Source organism: Sarcophilus harrisii, chromosome 3, assembly GCF_902635505.1.
Source record: "Sarcophilus harrisii chromosome 3, mSarHar1.11, whole genome shotgun sequence".
Classification (NCBI taxonomy): Eukaryota; Metazoa; Chordata; class Mammalia; order Dasyuromorphia; family Dasyuridae; genus Sarcophilus; species Sarcophilus harrisii.
The window spans coordinates 532,735,067-532,757,400 of record NC_045428.1 but is presented as its reverse complement, the minus strand read 5'-3'; the positions used below and the strand labels follow the sequence as shown (position 1 = coordinate 532,757,400).

At 35.2% G+C, this 22,334-nt stretch overlaps 1 protein-coding gene across 3 annotated transcripts; it reads left to right on the top strand.

The window, feature by feature from the left end:
• The first annotated feature begins 541 nt into the window (after positions 1-541).
• LOC100920979 (olfactory receptor 51G2-like) lies at positions 542-21,957 on the top strand. 3 transcript variants are annotated; one of them, XM_031962055.1, is made up of 3 exons: positions 542-674; positions 1,421-1,510; positions 17,086-21,957. In XM_031962055.1, exon 3 carries the CDS (start codon positions 17,462-17,464, stop codon positions 18,569-18,571), a length of 1,110 nt encoding a protein of 369 aa, XP_031817915.1. In that variant the 5' UTR covers positions 542-674; positions 1,421-1,510; positions 17,086-17,461; the 3' UTR covers positions 18,572-21,957. The 3 variants fall into 3 exon arrangements, with proteins under 3 accessions (XP_031817915.1, XP_031817917.1, XP_031817916.1); XM_031962057.1 differs by lacking the exon at positions 1,421-1,510; XM_031962056.1 differs by lacking the exon at positions 542-674 and having other exon boundaries at positions 746-1,510.
• The last annotated feature ends 377 nt before the right edge of the window (positions 21,958-22,334 follow it).

Below are 22,334 nucleotides of genomic sequence, written 5' to 3'. Positions count from 1 at the left end.
ATTTTTAATAGTATAAAGATTCTGAGAACAAAAGTTTAATAACCACTGCTCTATCCTATTTCCCTCAGGAGATGTTTCAAATCTTTACTTCTATCTTATAGGCTACGTTACCACCTCCCAGCCCACCCTTACCATTAGAGAACTTACTTCATAGCTTATTGAGAAAATGGAGACTTTTATAAATAAGATCCCTCTTCTTGTCATTTCACAACCCTTTAATATCAATTGCTATTCTCTCCTCTTTTAATCCAGTGTTTGATGAAGAAATACCCCTTCTTACTGAAGCCATTCTGTCTAATTGTATACTCGAGCTCATTCCTTCTAATTTTTTCCCAACAGATCATCTGTTCCCTTTTGAACATTGTTGAAAAAGCCAGGCAGAAAAATTTTCTAATTGGAACTATTGTCCTTGTCATCCCCCTTGCTGCCCAAATCTTCCTCCATTCCTGGAGTTCCAGTTTCCCAAATATCACTAGATTCTTGGCTCAGTCTATCATTTTTTACATGTGAACCAGATGGTTTCTGTCCTATACAGGATTCCCCAGTGGCTGATTGACTGCAGTTGGCCTGGGTCCTAAGCCAGGAATGGAATATAAATACTCCCTTTTGAGAATCCTGTGTTCTGCCCTTCCCTCCATCTCAGCACTAAAACACGCTCTTGTCACCAGGAGGGGGTGAGTGACTATATGGGTTGACTAGGGTAGAGGGGGACTGGGAGAAAAATTCAATGGGAATATCCCAGGGAAAAGGGGTGAAAATGGGGATGCCAGTTGCAAGGGAATTGGATTAGAAGCAAAGATCTGAGGGCACTTGGTGCAGGGGAAATGAAAGTGGAGGACCTATAAAGAAGAATCCAAAAGGGAAATCTGGAGAGGAATCTAAGGAGAATTATATGGGATGCCTTTTATAAGGGAAATCTAAGAATCAAGAGCAGTGGCAGAAACTTTAGGTTTAACATCAAAGTTGACAGCTCTTAATCCTAAAGAGCCTTGTGGCTCTTTTAGGATGATCTAGAATCCTGGCCTTCTCAGAGAAGGGCTGAGTTGAGCAGACAGGGTAGAGGAGATTCAATGATGTCCCAGAGGACAGGGAATTTTCCTTGTTTTATAAAGCACTATAGATGTCAGGCAATGTCCTGAAGTGAGGGTAGAGGGACAAACATGAGGTGGTAGAAAAGAAGTTCATCTCTATTCATTCTATAAATGCACCCCTGAGCAGCAAATTGGGTGAAGAAACTGGGTTATGCTTCCTCCCCTACTTAAATCTTTCTCTTCATTTCAATATTCCTCTTATTCACCATGCTCAGTGAAATTCTTAGGCTACTTGCCATTTGTATTGAAGAATAATTGAATATGCTGTTCAGCCATAGCGGGAGCAATGGCTCAACTAAAGAAATGAATGTCTAATAATATGATTTCAGGCCACATGGTGGAGATCTTCTGGTCCAGCCTATGGGAAGATTGCTAGATTTCTTACAATACCATACTGAAAGCTTATGTTACATCTTTAGGTAAGTTTGGTCTTTACACAGTAGAAGACAGAGAGACATCTTGGAATAATGGAAAGACTAGGGAGTCAAATGAACTGATTCAAATCTTTCCTCTAATATGTACTATCTGTGTGGTCTTGGACAAATTACTTAACCTCTGTGTTCCTCAGTTTTCTCTACTGTAAAGAGAAGGGATTAGACTAGATCTTAGATTGTGGTCCTGAAACTAGGAAGACCCTGACAATTTATGGGTAGAAATATGAGCAGAGAGATGGGTGTATGAAATAAGAGTAGCAGATTAAGGCTTCTTGTAAGAGAAAAATACATTACTAGCAATTCATTTATTCAACAATCATTTATTTTAGGTCTATTGTATATAGACTTTGTACTAAGAGCAGTAGGAAATAAAAATTTAAGGTAAGATTTTTGACCTTCCCTTAAGGGAGCTTATAATATAGTAAAGGAATACATACTCATAGAATCTAGTAGAGGAACACACAAAAAGAGTAGAAAACTATAGTGCAAAGTTTTTTTCATGATCAATGCATTCCAGAAGTACAAGATGCTATATCACCTAGGGGAAAGAGGGATGAACTGACAGAAAAAAAATAAAGGAGTTTTCATTTAAGAGGTGACATTTTCTTTGGATTTTTAAAGATAGATAGGTCTTTAAGGGACAAAGGTAAGAATGATAAGAAGGATATTCCAGGGAAAGTAAAGGTAACATAAGCAAAAGCATCAAGAAAGGCAAATATAAGTACTATTTGGAGACAATAATAAAGTTTAATCAGGTTATAATCTTTGTGAAGGGGAAGAATATGACATAAGATGGGGAAAATTCATTATTACAAAACCCAAAAGGGGTCACTGAAGACTTTTTTGCAAAAGAGATTCTTTGCAGATACAGGTTAGATTAAATGGCCTCTCAAGTCCCTTATAGTTATTGTCTTTTGCAATTCTGTAAATGGGTTTGGTTATTGATGGGATATGAAAAGAGAGGGAGTCAAGAATAACTCCAAGTATTTAACATGGGAGACTTGGTGGTATCACAAATACAACTTGTGATGTCAAATGGAGGAATAGGTAAGGGACCTGATGATATTTTAAAGTGAGTATAGAACCCTAACACTTGGATGCTAGTTTATTAACTTGTACAATTTAGCAAGTTTTTAAATCTCAGCTTTTTTTATCTCTATTGTAGATAGAAGCATATTTGTCTATTTTTTCTTGTAAGAAGGGAAAAGGATATTAGATGTGAGAGCCTTTGTTCTGCTAAGGAAAAAATAACATATTGTAAAATTATTTGAAATGTAAATTTCCTGGATAGATCAACATAAATATAAATCTTTTAGCAAGAATAATCAATGTTGGATTTTAGAAAGAATATACTGATTTTTAGGATCAGGATAGGAGAAAGGAAGCTGAGAAACCTCCTTCCCTGTTTAAAAGTGGGTGAAAACTCCAACCTGTTTGACTCCATATAGTCATATGATCTAGAAGCAATTAATTAATGAGAAATTCTCTGAGAAATCAATAACCTGAAAAATCTCAGATGTGGCACATGCTTGGCAGTTAGAAGGAGACTCCCTTATTTACTCCTCTGGGTGAGAACTTCCCAATTTCCTACTGCTTATGGATTGGGTAAAGAAGACTATTTTATGAAAACTGATAAATATCCCCTGAAAACTGATCTTTTACCAAGGTAAAGTTTCAATCATTCACTTTCAGTTTCCTCCACAGTTACATGGTTAGCATGTAGCTACACTATCCTTGAGAGGAAGGCTTGGATACAAGAACAGATTCCTATCACCCCAAGAATCCTTCATCTCAGGGCAGCTCCCCCTACCCGTCCCTAAGGTTGATCATTCCAGGACACACTTTTGTTCCAACAGAACCATGAATCCTACAAAGCTAATCGGTAGAGATAAAGAAGAAGAACATTCCAGGCATAAGGATAGTCTTTTCTTGATTGAACTCATTGAAAAAGTTATTTATTCTGGATAACTTCTCCTTGTCTTCCCCTCCCCTTTGTCTACAACCATGTGCAAATCAAACTCAGCATATCCAAAACAGAACATATTTTCATCTTTTTCAAATTTTCTATTTCTCCTAATTTTTTTTTTTACTATTGTTGAGGACACTTTCATACTCAGAGTTATTTGGGTTCACAAATGAGAATCATCCTTAAATCTTCACTCTCACTAAATTTACATATGTAGTCTGTTCTCAAATTTTGTCATTTCCAAATTTTCAGCATCTCTTCTCTAAGTTTTTTGTTCTCCATTCACAGTCACTAGTCTAATTCAGACTTATCATCTCTTGCCTAAAATATTGCCAAAGCTTTCTAATTGTTCTACATCTCATAAGTTCTATTCTTACTCCCAGTCATCATCTACTAAGTTGCCCAAGTGATTTTCCTAAAGCAAAGATTCGAGCTGTGGCCTGTTACTTATGACTCTCTACTCAATAAATTCCAGTGTTTTCCTGTCACCTGCATAATGAGATATAAATATGGATCCATTTGATTTTTAAAACCCTTTACAATATAACTCCTTCCCACCTCTCCAGTCTTATTATACATTCTTCCCTTCCACAGGCTTTATTATATAACACAGACAACAATAGATAATGGATAATCTAACATTTTATATCCAATTTCCCTGTGTTTGGCCTAGCTATATCCAATTCCTGTAATATTCTCTCTGTTCACCTTTGCCTTTTAGAATTCCTGGCCATTAAGATCAATTCATATACTAACTTTGGCAGGAAGCATTTCCCAGACCCCAATCCTACCTGTATCCTTCCCACTACTTTCCCCAAGAACTATTAGTGCTTACCCCTCAGAGACTGCTTTCTGTTTACTTAGTATAGATCTTGTATATATATACATATATATATATATATATATATATATATATATATGCTCTTTGAGGGCAAAGATTATTTTTGCCTTCTATGTATCCCCACAGCTTTGTATTTGTGCTAGAAACCTAGAAAGCTTTAAGCTTTAATAAATGTTTATTGTCTGACTGACTCTCAGTATCACAGGTTTAACAAAGTTCACATGCCCCACAAATCTCCATCCTGGACATAGTAGGTGCTAGGGATTTTGAGGGAAAAGGAGTGGAAAAGTGGATCAGCCTCCTCTCGTGTATGAGAGCATTTATATACAAAATTTCCTCCAATTCTCACTTTAACAATGAGGGAAGGGAAGGGGAAGTAATACATCCAGGGAAACCCCACTAAGATATTCCAGCATATAGACTTTTTTTAAAATAAAATTTTCCCAGAACAATTTTGAAAATAATATGAAAAGAATCCTGTCTATTCACTTTTAATCTATAAAATCATTTCATTTTTGTATTTCCAAAACAACAATATGGAAAACAGAAAGGATAGACTGTCACCCTCTGTTTTGCTTGATTTTGTGAATGATTAAAAAATAGAAAATAACTCAGAAAATTTTCCTTACCCTCCTCCTAAAAAAACACACAATTCACTTTCTTTTTTCTTCAATAGTATTTTCTTTTTTCAAAACCATGTAAAGATAGTTTTCAACATTCATGTTTGTAAGGTTTTGTGTTGTAAATTTTTCTTCTTACCTTTTTTACCTTCTCCTTCCCCAAGACAGTAATTTGACATAGGTTAAATATGGGCAGTTTTAAAAAAACACATTTTCATATTTGTCATGTTGATCAAGAAATCACACCGAAAGGGGAAAATTTAGAAAGAAAGCCACAAATAAAGAAACACTGATAATACTATGCTTTGTTCCATATTCAGTCTCCATAGTTCTCTCTCTGGAAAGAGATGGCATTTTTCATTCCTAAGTCTACTGGAATTGCCTTGAATTACCACATTATTGAAAATAGCCAAGTCCATCCCAGATGATCATCACATAATCTTGTTGTTACTGTGTACAGTGTTCTCTTGATTCTACTCACTCACTCAGCATCAGTTCATGTAAGTCTTTCTAGGATTTTCTGCAATCAGTTTGCTCATCATTTATTATAGAACAATAATATTCCATTGCACTACCATAACTTACTCAGCTAATACCCAATTGATAGGCATTTAATCAATTTCCAGTTTCTTTCCACTACAAAAAGGGCTACACTACAAACATTTTTTCACATGTGGGTCCTTTTCCCTCTTTTATGATCTTTTCCCCATAAATATTTGTTAAATAGTAAGTTCTTATCCCAGAAGCTGGAGTCTTTGGGTTTATCAAACACTAGATTGCTATAATCATTGGCTCTGTCTTGTGTACTTAACCTAGTTCACTGATTCACTACTCTATTTCTTAGACAGTACCACATGTTTTTGATGACTATCACTTTATTAATATAGTTTTAGGTCTGATATAGCTAGGATACTTGCCTTTGCATTTTTTTCATTAATTCCCTTGATATTCTTGACTTTCTATTCTTTCAGTTGAATTTTGTTATTATTTTTTATTATTTATTTTTATATCTTGCAACTTTGCTCAAGTTGTTAATTGTTTCTAATAATTTTTTAGTTGATTCTCTAGGATTCTATAAATATACCATCATATTATCTGCAAAAATGATAGTGTTCGTTTCCTCACTCAATTCCTTCACTTTCTTTTTTTTCTCTTATTAGTAAAGGTTACATTTCTAGAACAATATTGAATAATAGTGATGATACTGGATAACTTTGTTTCACCCCTGATCTTATTGGGGATGCTTCTAATGTATCCCAATTTCATATAATGCTTTCTGATGATTTTAAAAAGATGCTCCATTTATTCCTATATTCTTTAGGTTTTAATTAGGAATGGGTATTGTAGTGTTTTAATTAGGAATGGATGATGCAATTTATCAAATGCCTTTTCTGCATCCTTTGAGATAATCATATGGTTTCTGTTAGTTTTGTTGTTGATATGGCTAATTATGCTGATATTTTCCTGATATTGCAACAGTTCTGCATTCCTGATATAAATGCCACTTGGTCCTGATATAAATGCCACTTGGTCATATTTTTCTGTGGATAAGTTGCTGGAATCTCTTTGTTAATATTTCACTTAGGATTTTTGCACCAATATGGAAACTAGTCTATAATTAACTATTAGCACCATATATCATAAAAGGACTCCTTCACTTAATTTTCTAAATAGTTTATACAGTACAGGAATTGATCTTTTAATGTCTGGTAGAATTTACTTGTAAATCCATCTCATCCTGGAATTTTTTCTTAGGGAGTTCATGGATGGCTTGTTCAATTTCTTTTTTTAAAAAATGGGACCATTTAAGTATTTTATTTCCTCTTCTGTTAATATGGACAATCTATATTTTTTGTAAATATTCATCCATTTCACTTTATTTTTCAGATTTATTGGCCTAAATTTAAACAAGATCATTCCTAATTATTGCTTTAATTTCTTCTTCATGGATGATAACTTCATCCTTTCCAATTTTTGATACTGATAATTTAGTTTTCTTCTTTCATCTTTCTATCAATTTAGCCAAAGAATTATCTATTTTCTTGTTGTTTTTTTTTTGTTACAAACCAATTCTTAGTTTTACTTATTATTTCGATAGTTTTCCTAATTTTAATTTGATTAATTTCTCCTTTGATTTTTAGTATTCCTGATTTGCTATTTAATTTAATTTGTTCTTTTTCTAGTATTTTTAGTTGCATGCCCGATTCATTGAGCTCACTTTCTCTATTTTATTCATGTAAGCACCTAGAGATATAAAATTTCCTGTAAGAACTGGACTTCATCCCATTAAAAATCCTCACTTTCTTAAAGCATCTAAAATTTTGATTTTTCTCACCAGACTTCACTGATCCATATACACCATTTAAAAAAAAGATTCATGATTCTAAACTCGTGACTGCATTCACTCTTTCTACATAAAAAGGAATGTATAAAATAGTGAGCTAAATTTGCAGACCTCTCCCTAGGAGACAGGAAACTGCTATTTCTGTTCCAGGAGGTTAAATGCTGGGACTTTTTTCCTCTGCAAACTCTACAAGTCAGAATTTCAATCCTTTGCTATTATCCCAAAGTTTCCAATGATTAAGAGGCTGTAGTTCTCCTTCCCAAATCTGCTTCCATTCTATTTTGAGGTTATGCCCCTCTTCTGCACTATTCAATAATACCTAATAGTGTCAACAGGGTCTTAGAGCTTCTTACTCTTAAAGCTCCTAATTGAAGCAAATTTTCAATCAGCTAATAGAGTCAAGCGAACAAGCATTTATTAAATGCTTATTATGTACCAAGTACTGAGCTGAGTGTCAAGGAGAAAGAAAAAAGAGAGGTGGGGGGAAGGAAAGGAGGGAGGGAAGAAAGGAGTGAGGAAGGAAAGAAAAAAGGAAGGAAGGAAGAAGGAAGGAAAGGAAAAAAGAAGGAAGGAAATGGTTCCTACTCTCAATGAGTTCACAGTTTAATAAGGGAGACAATATATAAACAATTATGGAAAATATATTGTCATTCTTGTTGTTCCATAAATAAAGCACTCCACTTCTGGGCTCTGGTCATCTTTTTTGGATGTCCCCATGCCTGGAATACTCTCCCTGACTCTATTCAAATATTAACCTTCCTAACTCCATTTAAGTTCAAACTAATTCCTGCCTTCTATAGAAAACCTTTTCTAACTCTCAATTCTAGCACTTTCCTTCTTTTAATTATTTCTTATTTATATTGTTTATAGATTTTTATGTATTTGTTTTATGTTGTTTTCTCCATTAGATTGCAACCTTCTTGAAGGAAGGGATTGTATTTAGCCTCTTTTTGTATCCTCCATGATTAGCACAATGGTTTGGTCCATAGTAGAAACTTAATAATATATTGATTTATTGATATAATCTCAGCGAGAAGGTACTAGGCTTCAGGGTGATCAGGGGAGACATCTTCCAGGTGAGATTGTAACTTGGACTTTGAGGGAAGAACAGAGATGAAGATGAGGAGGGAGACTTGCCCAGCTAGGACCTGAGGCTGCATTTGAACTCAGGTCCCCACCAGTTTCCAAGGTTAGTGCTCTATCCTTTGTACAAACCAGCTGCCCCTTTTTTCAACAATATTGCTGTAATAATGTTTTCTTGGTTCTGCTCATTTCAGTCTTCATTATTTCATGCAAGTTTTTTCATGTTTTTCTAAAATCAGCCTGCTCACCATCTTTGTTTATTATTTTTAATTTATAGAATAAAACAAGCATTTCCATAATATAGTATAAAGTAGTATTTCATCACAATCATATACCACAGCATTTTTTTTAGCCATTCCTCAAAAGAGAGGTATCCCTTCAAATTCCACTTCTTTGCCACAACAAAGAAAGTTGCTACGATAAATATTTGAAAAGATATAAATTCTTTCCATTTTTTCCCTAATCACTTCAGGAAACAGAACAGTGATATTTCTGGGTCAAAGGGTATACACAATTTTATAACTCTTTGAACATAATTCCAGATTGTTCTCCAAAATTTTTGAATCAGTATTATTACCTCCTATCTTATTCTTCATCTTCACTTCAATCTCTAAAATACTCCTTTATATTTTCCTAAATCATCATCCTTGTTCTAATTATACTTTCTTCCAATCTAATACACTTAATAAATTAGTTCACCTCTACACTCTTTCCTACTGTTAAATAATTTGTTGGCTTATCCTATCTTAGATCACTCCTCATCAGATTATTCTGGATTACTTCTACAATCATCTTTCTTTGTTCCTACTCCCATGCTATTGAACCAAGATGGAAATATGTTGACAGATAGCACCAAGAAAGGCAACAGGACAATTGGATTGAATTGGAAGTATGTCAGGGTTGATGATCAGCACCCAGACTGGACTGAGTTTAAGAGCTCAGTTCCACCAAAAGTGTATGAGTATGCCAATTTTTCAAATTCTCTCCAACATTTCTCATTTACTCCTTTTGCCATTTTAGCCAATCAGATAGGTCTGAGATAATATCTCAAAGTTATGTTAATTTGCATTTCTCTAAACAAAAATGATCTAGAGCATTTTTGCATATGGCTATATATAGCTTTGATTTCTTCATCCAAAATCTGCCTGTTTGTATCCTTTGACCATTTATAAATTTAGAAGAGACTACATATGCTTTAGGGAGATGTTTTAATACATCAAACTTACCATTCCAAATAATGTTGTCCTTTTGTGAAAAAGAGTTTTCTTTGGAGAATCATAGTAACAAAAAATCAGAGCTGGAAGAGGCTAAAAAGAGAATATCCTATCACACCCCAGAAATCCTTTCTATAACTTCCTTAACAAGTGGTCACGCAACATGTAATTGATGATTACATCAGTATATACTGGTATATACACTTCTAACAAGATGGGGTCAGATCACAGGAATTTGGTCTCTATGTTTGAAAAGGCTTCCTAGAGGAAGGGACCTTTTGGAAACTGTGTAATTAAAACAGCGCAGAAGACATTGGCCATAGTTTACCAGGTTGATGGGGTCATGAGAGCCAGACAGGTATTTATTTCTGTGAGGGAAAATTTTCCCAGTGAAACAGCATCTCTGGGGAGCAAGGACAATAAAAATCCAAGCCTGATTCTTAGCCATGTTTATGTTGGCTGGTTGATCTCAGAGCACCAGGTTAGGTCTCAGTTCTCACTGTGACTCAGAACCGCTGCTGAGAAGGCCAACTCCCAACACAGCAGGGAGGTAGCTAACCCAAAATAGCTATAGAGAGGAGGAGATAAAGAAGAGAATTCTCATATATGGAGAGCTCAAAAACTTCTTAATTGCAAAAGAAAATATTTCCACAAGGTACATGTTTATAGAAAGGTCATTCTAATAGGATATAATCTGATATAGTAAAAATAGAGAATCTTGATTTGGAAGAGATTTGAATTTAAATCTCATATTGGCTATTTAATGACTGGATAATGTTAAACAAATTTTTTAACTTCTCTGAGATTCATTGTCCTTATTTGAAATGCTATCCCACTTTAAGCATTCTCACCCCTTCCACTCCTACTCCATAATTAACATCCTTCTTTTTATTTTAGACCTCTCTCTTTTGCTCACAGGGGCACTTGCATTTCCAGGGATGACATGTAATACCTGGCTAGTCCAGTATTTGTTATAGCTCTTCTCATACTACACTCCCTCTCTCTCAATATCAATTAACTGATTACAGTAGGGGAAGCAGGATACTATTTATTCCCTATCACTAATTATACTGTCCCTCTAGCTTGATCATTCAGTAACCTTTGAGGTTTACCTCATCCAGATTCATCTCCTAATCCATATTCTGTTGAACATTATCTACTGATTCCAGGATATATTTTCTTCTTTCTCAATAAATTAATTGTCTATCTTCTTTCATAGTTTCTTTGTCTAACTTAATTGATACTTTCCTGTTGAGGTACTTTAGAAAAAATCTAACTGCTAGCTTTCCAATATACTCAACTCCCATGATTTGTTTCTCTAACTCCATTCTTCCACTCTATCTCATCTATACCCAGGCATAATTGCAAATTTGATCTTGCCATCACTTACAGATATTTTTCCATATCTAAATATTTAAAATCCTTTATCTAATCAAAAATTTTTTATCATTTAAACTCTTATATCTTATTACCTCCTACCTTATTCTTCATCTTCACTTCAATCTCTAAAATACTCCTTCATATTTTCCTAAATCATCATCCTTGTTCTAATTATACTTTCTTCCAATCTAATACACTTAATAAATTAGTTCACCTCTACACTCTTTCCTACTGTTAAATAATTTGTTGGCTTATCCTATCTTAGATCACTCCTTATCAAACTATTCTGGATTACTTCTACCATCATCTTTCTTTGTTCCTACTCACATGCTATTGAACCAAGATGGAAATATGTTGACAGATAGCACTAAGAAGGGCACCAGGACAATTGGATTGAATTGGAAGTATGTCAGGGTTGATGATCAGCACCCAGACTGGACTGAATAGAAGAGCTCAGTATCTGTTAAGAAGGACAGAAGGCCAACTGACCTTTAGAAGACTATCCTGCTTCATTGTTCTCAAATCTGATCTATGATATAGAATTAGTACTGAAGCAACATTACCACTTTTATTTGCTTTGCACAACTTGTAGTTGAGGGAATTGGGGAGACAACTGTGACCCAAGAAGAAAGCATTTCACTATCTCATTACAGTTTTATTTTACCTGAAAAATAACATGGTAACAGATTTGTTTGCTTGAATAATATCATTCAAGAGAGGTGGAAATTAAACTAGAAAATTTCCCACCAAATAAAAGGGATAGGGTTGTATGACTACAGATGTATAGTCTATCAGTAAACATTTATTTTGTATCTCCTTTGAGCCAGACACTGTGCTAAAAGATATACAAAGGCAAAAGGACATCCCATCTCAAGGATCTTATGATCTAAATTAGGAATCAACATACAAATAACCATCTATGTAGAGTTACATACAGGATAAATTGGAAATGGTCAATAAAATGAAGACATTAGAATGAAAGATAAAAAGTCAAGAAGAACTTTCTACATTTTTTTATAACTGATCAATATTTTTATATGAAATCTTAAGATTTATTCAAAATCTGAGTCATCCAATGTTACCTATTGCAATTTTCAAATCTGGCTGCTCAAGCTATGTTTATTGCCTGTGTTTAGGCAGAAGAATAATCTTTTACATACGAGTAAAAGAGTTCATTCTTTTCTGGACTTCAGGTCTTGGGAGGCTGGAGTATTTGCTGGGCAAAATTATTACTTAGATACTCTTACTGATTGTAGTATTACTGTTGTTTGTTCTTCATTTTCAAAAACCAATATATCATAATATTAGTTTATGGATACAATATGTTTGAGTATGACTGATCAGACTAATATGAGTTCAAAAGCTGCTACCACAGATCAGGCACAAATGGTCTGTTAGAACATTTAGAATAGAAGCAGATCTGGATTTGTATATCTCATGTTTCCTTTGTGCTTCTATGATTTTACTTTGCTCATTGAGCACAGTCCCTTCAGGTACACCATGCTGAACAGTGCTGTGCCAGCATTTCCAGACCTCATGTATTTCCTGGGAAAAAATCAAGTTCATACTCATTTGTGTCACATAAATCTTAAAAACAATCTAGAATGATAATAGCTAGCATTTTAAATTTTGCAAAGCATTTTACAAATATTATATCATTTTATCTTCAAAAAAATTCTAAGAGGAAGGCGCTATTATTATCCCCATTTTCTATATAAGGAAACTGAAGCAGAAATGGGTTGAATGACTCAGGATTACAAAACTAGTAAGTGCCTAAAAGTAAATTGGACTCAGGTGTTTCTTGATTTTAGTTTCAGGACTTTTATCAACCGTGCCATCTCAATTTAGAAGTGGGAATTTTATTTAAACCCCTTCACAAAATCATACCTAAATAACTTTTATATTGTGACCTTTTCCTTAGCTGTAAAACAAAAAGTTTTCTGATACTATTTCCATTTTTCTGGCTCCTTTGACATAAGGAACTTTGCCTGTCTGAGTAAATCATTTACAGACAGTAAGGATACATTACCAAACAGGAAAGTAGAAAAACCTTAAAACTGACCTACTGAATAGCTTCCTTGATATTTGGCAGATTAGTAACAAAAATGACTAGCCCTGTTGAAGACCTTAGCTTAAAAAGGCCAAGGTGTCCCATTTCATCCAGGGCTATCTCCAGTCATCTTGATCTATATCTGGCACTAGACCTAGATGGCTCTAAAAAGGCAAGTGACCTTGCACAGCCCTCCCTCACTTAAATCCAATTCACTTGCTTGTCATAGCATCACTTCCCTCATGTCACAGTCCTCTTCCAAAATGAAAGACAAACAGCAAAAATGAAGAGAGAGAAAGAGAGAGGCTTCTTTAGGGAGGAGCTATCCTTAAGGTCCAAAAGAAAAAGAAAAAATAATAATAATTTGAATTTGTATAGAGCATTAAGATTTGCAGAACACTTCACAAATATCTCATTTTATCATCACAACTTTATCCCTGGATAGTAGATAGGTACTATCCCTACCTTTCAAATGTGGAGGAAATTAGTTGTTAAGTATTTATTCAAGGTCACACAGCTAATAAGTAAAGAAAAACTTGAATTCTGGTCTTCTTGACTGTAGGACCAATGAACAATTTACTAGACCACTTATGTATCTTGTAGGACACTATCTGCTACATCTGGCTACTACATCCACTAACCTCCTCCAAAACAGACTCACTGAAGCCAGAAGCAGTCTGACATCTCTAATAGTACAAAATGCAGACACCATGTTAACGGGCAATCCTTTTGAGTTCCAGTTCAGATCAGACACCAAGTCAGCATTTTCATTTCTTTAGTTCAATATCCAGAGTTGCTCCAGATTTGCTTCCTCTGCTTCTCATGAACAAGGCTGTCAGAAGAGTAAGTCAAATATTTTACACACTGACATCCTTCCTGAACTCCAAGATCCAGCTGAAAACTATACTCCAGATTATTTTCTCAACTTCCCAACTAAAGATGATCCCACTGGCTTAGTCTCCCAGAATTTCTTTTGACCTCTCTTATGCTCAAGATAGTTTTTTCCCTAATTTCTATCATAACTTCTCAGTAAAAGATGGAGTAGGAGTGGCTAGGTTGTATTACGTGGCAAATGTCTTATAGTTTGAATGTATTATAAGTTCCTTGAGGATAGGCACTGTCTTTTGCCTTTATGTGTATCCCTAGCACTTAGCACAGTGCTTGGTACATAGTAGAAACTTAATACACATTAAATGACTGAAACTCATAAATCAAAACAGCTATATGGCAAGTCAAAATAACTACTGCAAATTTCATTTCAATTAACATATTATCTTGAACATGAGAGATGAAAGTCTCAAAATCCTCTGACCTAAGCAGCCCAGATAAGGACTGTTACTTTCAGTTCTGAGTCCTACATTTTAGAAAAGACATTGCCAAATGGGTATCCATCGAAGACAATGGTGAAAGAGATGGCTAACTGCTTCTAGGTTACAGAATGCAAAGACCAATTGAAGGGGCTTAAGAATTTAACCTGAAGGAGGAAAGACTCAAGAAAAAAAATCACATATCTGTCTTCTTCAAGTGACTAAAGAGGGTATCATATGCAAGAGGAATTAAACATTCATGTCTTGGTCCTTGAAAGTAAAGTTAATATCAATGGAAAGAGGTTGAGGATAGTTAGATCTAATTCCAAACAGCTAACCACAAGTGGAATTGGCTACTTCAAGAGACACTGGTTTCCAGGAGCAGATAGTTAACACAATGGATAGAGCACCAGCCCTGAAGTCAGGAGGACCTGAGTTCAAATGTGATGTCAGATATTTAACACTTCCTAGCTGTGTGACCTAGGGTAAGTCAATTAACCCCAATTGCCTCAGCAAAAAAATAAATAAATAAAAATTAAAAAGAGAGAGAGAGAGAGATTGGTTTCCTCCTCACTAGAGATTTTCAAGTAAAGTCTAAATGGCTATTTTTGAACTCTTGTAGAAAGCATCTTTCTTTTGGTAAAAGTTTGACTATCTGGGTCCTGAGGGTTTTTTAATTATTCCATTTTATGGTAAGGAATATAACATCATAGATTTTGAACAACAAGAGACATTGGGATTCTGAGATCTAGGAATATTCTTGTTAGTTCATCTGTATGATTTATTTAGTAAATTGTCACCTTAGATTGCATTGAAAACCTGATCTAAAATGGGATGGGGAAGCTATAATGAGAGGAAGGAAATCTTCTAAATAAGTGCTTGGAAACAATAAGGTCAAGAGGCTATAATGATTTGAGAAACAAGAATACAGCCTGGTGTGCCTGAATTAGGTAATCCTAAAATGTTTAGGGGATGTCACTGAGTAATCTCAGTCTAAATGAATGGGGAATAAGAATCTCTGAGATTAGCTCCACAATAATATTTTCCTTAATTCCAAGAGACATGAATGACTTAGGTAAATATAAATTAGTTTACTTAGTTGGACTTAGCTATAATGAGCTACTATAGGAAGCAGCAGATTTTTATTTATTTTTTATTTTTTTAATTAAAGCTTTTCATTTTCAAAATATATACACAAATAATTTTCAACATTCATCTTTACAAAACCTTATGTTTCTATTTTTCCCTGCCTTCCCCCAACCCTGTCCCCTAGATGGCAAGTGATCCAATATATGTTATATGTGAAGCAGGTTTTTTTTTTTTAATGTAATAGTATTTTATTTCTCAATTAGATGCAAAGATAGTTTTCAACATTCATCTTTGGAAAATCTTGCTTTCCAAATTTTACTTTCTCTCTCTCTCCTTTCCAAGAGAGCAAGCAATCCGATACAGGTTAAATATGTGCAATTCTTCTAAATGTATTTCCACATTCATTATGCGGCACAAGAAAAATCAGAACAAAAGTTAAAAAAAAAACACAGGAAAGAAAAAATACACAGGAAAGAAAAAAACCTAGCAAACAAAAACAAAAAAAGGTGAAAATACTAGGCTTTTCTTCAGTCTCCATAGTTCACTCTCTGAATGTGCACTTTCCATCACAAGTCAGTTGGAATTACATTGAATTACCTCATTGATGAAAAGTGACTATTCTATTACAGCTGATTATCACATAATCTTCTTGATTTCTGTGTACAACATTTTCTTGGTTCTACTCACTTCACTCAGTATCAGTTCATGCAAGTTTTTCCAGGCTTTTTTGAAATCAGCTGCTCATCATTTCTTATTAAACAATAATATTCCATTATATTCAATATACAATATACTTATTGCTTATTCAGCCATTCCCCAATTAAAAGACATCTAATCAATTTCTAGATTACTATGACCATTTTTGCACATGTGGGTTCTTTTCCCTCTTTTATGGTTTCTTTGGGATATAGACCCAATGGAGATGTAACTAACCCAATGCGTAGTTTGATAGCCCTTTGGGCATAGTTCCAAATTGCTTTCCAGACTGGTTGAATCATTTCACAATTCCACCAGCAATGTATAGTGTCCCAGTTTTCCCATATCTCTTCCATTTATTATGATCATTTCCTGTCATCTTAGCCAAATTGAGAGGGATGAAGTGGTCCCTCAAAGTTGTCTTAATTTGTATTTTTCTAGTCAAGAATGATTTAGAGCATTTTTTCATATGCCTAGAAATGGCTTTAACTTTTTTTGTCTGAAAATTGTCTGTTCAAAGCCTTTGGCCATTTATTAATTAGGGAATGGCTTGTATTCTTGTAAATTTTACTCAGTTATTTATATATTTTAGAAATGACGTCTTTATCAGAATTTCTGGCTGTAATTTTTTCCCTAGCTTTCTGCTTCCCTTCTAATCTTGACTGAATTGGTTTTGTTTGAGACAGCTGATTTTTTTTTTGTCAATGGAATGCTTCAGTTGGAAGTAGAATGAAGATTTGTCAATTGTGCTATGAAGAAAACCCTATTTAATTATGGATTGAACTAGACTATGAGTTTCTTAAGAGCAGGCAGTTATCTTTTGACTTCTTTGTGTCCCTATAGTAGGTGCTTAATAAATGTTTATTGATGACTGACAGGTAGTGTCTTAGGTTTTTCTGAGATTCCCTAATCATATGATTCTATTAAATAAGCAACCAGGTTGAGCTAATGCTGTCTTTCTTTTCCCCAGGTGTCATCCTCAAATATATCAAGGTCATCATAATATATGAAGAAAACATCTTGACTACCTTTGACATCGAGGAGTTTCCTTATTGGCCACATTTTCAAATGCTGATATCATTAGAGCAGTCCTCCATGGTTCAACCTTAATGTCATAGGCTATCTTCGATATTTCAGCACTAGACTGATTTCACATTTGAATACTCCTCAATTGGTCACCAAATTTATAGTGACATACAGACTTTACCCTAAGGTCCTTCATCCTTGGGTACTAAATAGACAAGAGAGAGACAGAGACAGAGACAGAAACAGAGAGATATTAAACCCTTGGACTTCCCTCACCTATTCTGCATGGAGTACCATCATTCTCAGCCATTAAATAGGTCATGTCATCCAACCACACAACGTCCCGATTGCCAGCATTTCTTTTGCTTGGAATACCCTGGAGAGAAGACATCCACAAGTGGCTTTCTATTCCCTTCTTCCTCCTCTACCTTGCAGCTGCTCTAGGCAATGGTGCTATCCTGGTGGCAGTAGCCCGTAATCCATCACTTCGTGAACCCATGCATTGTTTCCTCTCCATGCTTGCTGTCACTGACTTGGCATTATCGGGAACCACACTACCAACCACATTAGGATTATTGTGGTTTGGTATCAGTCAGGTGGCCTTTGATGTCTGCTTGACTCAAATGTTTTTCATTCATGTTGCCTCAGTGGCAGAGTCATCAGTGTTGCTAGCCATGGCAGTAGACCGATGGACTGCCATTGCCTGTCCACTGCGGTATTCTGCTCTCTTAACTCACCGAGTGGTTGCAAGGGTAGGACTAGCTGTGCTGATCCGGTCAGCTCTCACATTGCTACCACTGCCATTCTTGTTGCTCAGGCTGACTTATAATGATCAGCGGAGGCTTACTCATTCTTTCTGCTTCCACCCAGATATCATGAAACTGGCACGTAATGAAACTGAAGTCAATGTTCACTATGGTCTCTTTGTTATCTTGTCTACAGCTGGTATTGACTCAATCCTCATCATTCTCTCCTATATCCCTATAGCAAGGGTGATTCTGGGCCTTGGGTCATGGGGAGAGAGAGTGCGAGCAGCAGGGACCTGTGTGAGTCATGTGGCTGCTGTTCTAGTATTTTTTGTGCCCATGATTGGACTTTCAGTCATGCACCGATTTGGGAGTCATGGTCCATTGCCTCTGGCCTTGGTGGGCTACATCTACCTCCTGGTGCCACCTGCTCTCAACCCTGTTATCTACAGTATCAAGTGTCAGTGCATCTGGAAAACCCTGCTTAGGCTCTGCTTTTACCAACCTGGAGTCCCCAGGTGGACATCATCTCCTCATCCCAGCCACATTAAACATAAATCTCTCCCAGTTACCTGCTCTCAGAGATTTTCTGTTCAGACAGTACAAATAGAGTCACCTTCCATGGGGAGTTCCCAGTCTGATGAAACAAGCATTGGTCTAGTCTTTGGAGATACTCCAGTATGATGGGGAATGTGTGGGATAGATCCAATATGAACAAATAACAAAACAATTCAATCAATTCTAATACTAAAGAAAGTGATTCAAAGCTATCAAACCAAATACTAAGTGGTTTGGTAGGTGATAATGAAAAGTGGGATGAGTGAAGTAGCTAGTTAGGTGTACCCACTCAGACTGAAAAATTTTTTTTGGTAGTAAATGAGTTTTAAACAAAAATGACTAGTGTACTATAGAAAAAATACTACATTGGGAATCAGAAGTACTGACTTATTGGTATTCACTGCCATTTAAAAGATTACATGTAATCATCCAACCACTTAGATTTCCATTTTCTTTAATTGTTAAATAGAAATTAATTAAATTTACATATTTTTAAAAGCTGTTCTGAAGAACAAATAAGATATTATATGTTAAAGCACTGAAAACCATAGAACAAAAGGAAAATGTGAGGAATTGTGGATATAGAAACTTGAAAGGGAAGATGAAATATCTGCCATATATCTTTGTATATCAGAATTGCTGATAGAAAATCCCTCCTGACTCTGCCATCCTCCAAGGGTTACACAGAGGTGTTAAGAGGCCCAATGTCCCTGTCCTATAAGTCCATCACTTTACTAGTTCAAAGTTCTTAAAAGTTCAAGTTTCAAAGCTCTATTTTATACTGTGAATTTCCAAAAATCTAAACCTTACCACCATTGATTGCCTGTACTTTCAAGCTCTGTCCCTTTTAGAGGGTCCCCCTTTTACAAAGCAGAATATGATATTCCTGTGCTTATTATAACAGGAGAAGATTTTCATAAAATAATATTCAGGGCACAAGAAATTATTGGCTAAAAGTTATCTCCCCTGTGAGATTACAACATGGTACTACATCTTCAAATTCTAAGCTACTACTGATTGAATGTAAATTCCTTGAGGGTTAAGGATGAATTTTGCAGGGAAATGATGATGGAGAACTGAAAAGAAAACAGTTGCCTGGCATGATGGACACACTGGTGAAAAAACTGCCTTCCAGCTTTTGCTTCTGCCCTTACCCTTTTATGATCAGTTTTGTAAAGAAAAGACAATAGAGAGGTTTGGACTTCTGCTTCCCTGCTCTGCTGGCCAACAATGACCATGGTTTCCCTTTTGCTATTGTTTCCATTTTATTGGTGGTGTTGTTTTTAATTTCCTGATAGTACATGTTTGCACTCACCTCTGTTCATGTATTCAAAAAGAGAAAAATTGGAGCCTGTCTAAATTATTTTCTGGTGTGGTTCATGATATTGGTAAAGTGGTATTGGAGTAAAGTTTTCTGTCCCATTAAACAGATGTGAAATGGAATTTCTTTATGGCACAAATGGAAGAACAGAGAAAGGGGGAGAGAATGTACTCATTTGGATCTCCATAATAGAAGAGGATGTTGTATTTATTCCCCTTAAATCGAAGGATCCAATCTGAGGTCCATGAATTCCTAGGAATAATTCATGGATGGATTTCATAGAAAGTGTGAATTTCTTTTCTTTCCTCCCAGTAGTTTGAGAACTGAATTTTAAAATAATAGGTTCTTTAGTAATCTTATGTATTTTTACTTCAGACATTTAAAAATACTATCCTTTGAAAGGATTCATAGGCTTCACTAGACTCTCAAAGTGATCCATGACCCCCAAAATGTTAAGAATCCCAGCCTGGGACTAACACAAGTTAATAAATATAGAGTAAATCTTAGACAGGGAGAGGGATAAAAAACAGTCCTGAAATGCTGCTCATCAAAAACTATTTTTAGCTTGAAGAATTTCTATCACCTAAGCCTAGTTTCCCATCAGACCTCTCCAGTCAAATAATATCTATATTTTTATTATTAATTGTGTCCCTTATTCATGCTACTTGTGAGAGTTCAGGGAAGCATTATATCTAGACTTTTCTACTCTTTTTTCCATTTAGGAAGTCCTTACTTTATTTAAGTCACTTAGGGACTCTAATCCTTCTCAATATTGTAACAACTGATTATCCCCCTGCTCATTAGGGATCCATATTATCAAAAACAGGCTCACTCCATTATTACAATATTCCCATATTGGCTTGAATCCAGGGAAGAAGAAAATCTTCTCTATTGGTCACCATTCTAATGAAAGTCTTCCTTTTCATGAAGATTTAACTGGAATAAAAGTTAATTCTGTTAACACAAACAAAAGTTATTACAAAGAATATCTTTCACATATCTATCCTGAAAATTTCTATAAAAATTCCACTCAGTTTAAGGCATCTCTCAAACTAAGAGGCATGAAGATAATGGCTGTGTGCTTGTATCTGACTGAAAATCCTGAGGATAGTTGATACATGTCTTCCATTTCTTAACTCCTTCATATCCTGACAGAGATCAGGAACAGGTTGTTGAAGAAGGGGTAGGGAAGGCACAAAAACAATTTGCTGGTTGAATTCATTAATTGGACACTTCAGAAGTAAATTATTTTTTTCCTAGAATCCACAGGACTAGGAACAGGTAGCCATGTAGACACAAGAAATACACACATACACACATACCCCTCCCTTCTAAGAAACTCAAATCTTTCTCTTATGCTACAAAGATCAAATAAAAATCCTCCACTATTTATTTGAAGCTCTTTAAATTTAGCCTTTTTGTGTCTTTCCATTTTTCTTACACATTGAATATCTTTGAGTACTCTAAATTCCCTTAGGACATTGAAAACTTCCCTTTCCCACTTCTGTTCCTTTGCACTGACTGTCCCTTAATTCCTGAACTGCATTCCCTTCTTCTCTCTTTCTCTTGTAATCCCTTTTTTCTTTGATAATTAGCTTACTGGTTATATCCATGAAGACTCTCAGTCTACTAAGCTACTAGAGATCTCCCTCCTAAATCTAAAACTTGTATTATTTGGGAGTATATTCTGCACATTTTTATATGTATGCATGTTGACTCTTCCTGTGAAGTATAAATTCTGAAGGTAACAATTGTTTCAGGGTTCAGCACAATGCTTAGCAAAACAATAAATGATTACCACTACTTATTGATTGATTGATTGATCGATCCAGCCACGGAAAACTCTTCAGGCTTTTTGAAATCTTCTTAACATTGGGATAACTCAGAACTACCTGACAGTTCAATGTTAATTGTAGGAAGATTCATTACATAGCAATGTGCCTAATAAAATGAAAAAAAACATAAAATTTCTGTCTATATGTTCCTTTCTCTATTCTTCTTTAACCAATTTTTTTCTCTTGCCTTGTCTTTCCCTTTAAAAACACTGAATTAAGAGTAGGAAAATCTGGTTCAGATTGTCTAAACAGAGATTCTTAACTTGGTTGTGCATGAATTGTTTAAAAATTTGATAACTGTATTAATCTACTACTCTCCTTCCTTTTTTCTCTTCTTTTCTTTTCTCTTTACTCATTTTCCCTCCTCATATTTCTCTTTCATTTTCCTCATTTCATCCCACTAGAACCATTACCTACAAATACTCCCTTCAGGGATCTCATCATTTTTATTCCATGACTCTGCCCGACTATATAAAGTGTGCTATTTAGAAGGGAATATTTCCTCTGAGACTACTTTCAAAGATTTCCAGTAAAAGAATCTTCTAATCTCAAGGGGCCTGGAAGCTCCAATTCAACTTTTTACGCAAAGGTATAAGGGATGGGCAGAGTTACCTCTAGGGTGAAAGGAAGACTGGGTGAAACTGGGATGATCAGAAGCATTACACTATTATGTAAAAGTTAAGGTTAGTGACTTTGCATAAATTTCCCTAGTCTTTTTTTCCAAATTGGTAGG

Bases quoted from the DNA above. Each gene is read 5' to 3' on its own strand.
- LOC100920979 (XM_031962057.1), top strand. From the start codon at position 17,462: ATGTCATCCAACCACACAACGTCCCGATTGCCAGCATTTCTTTTGCTT.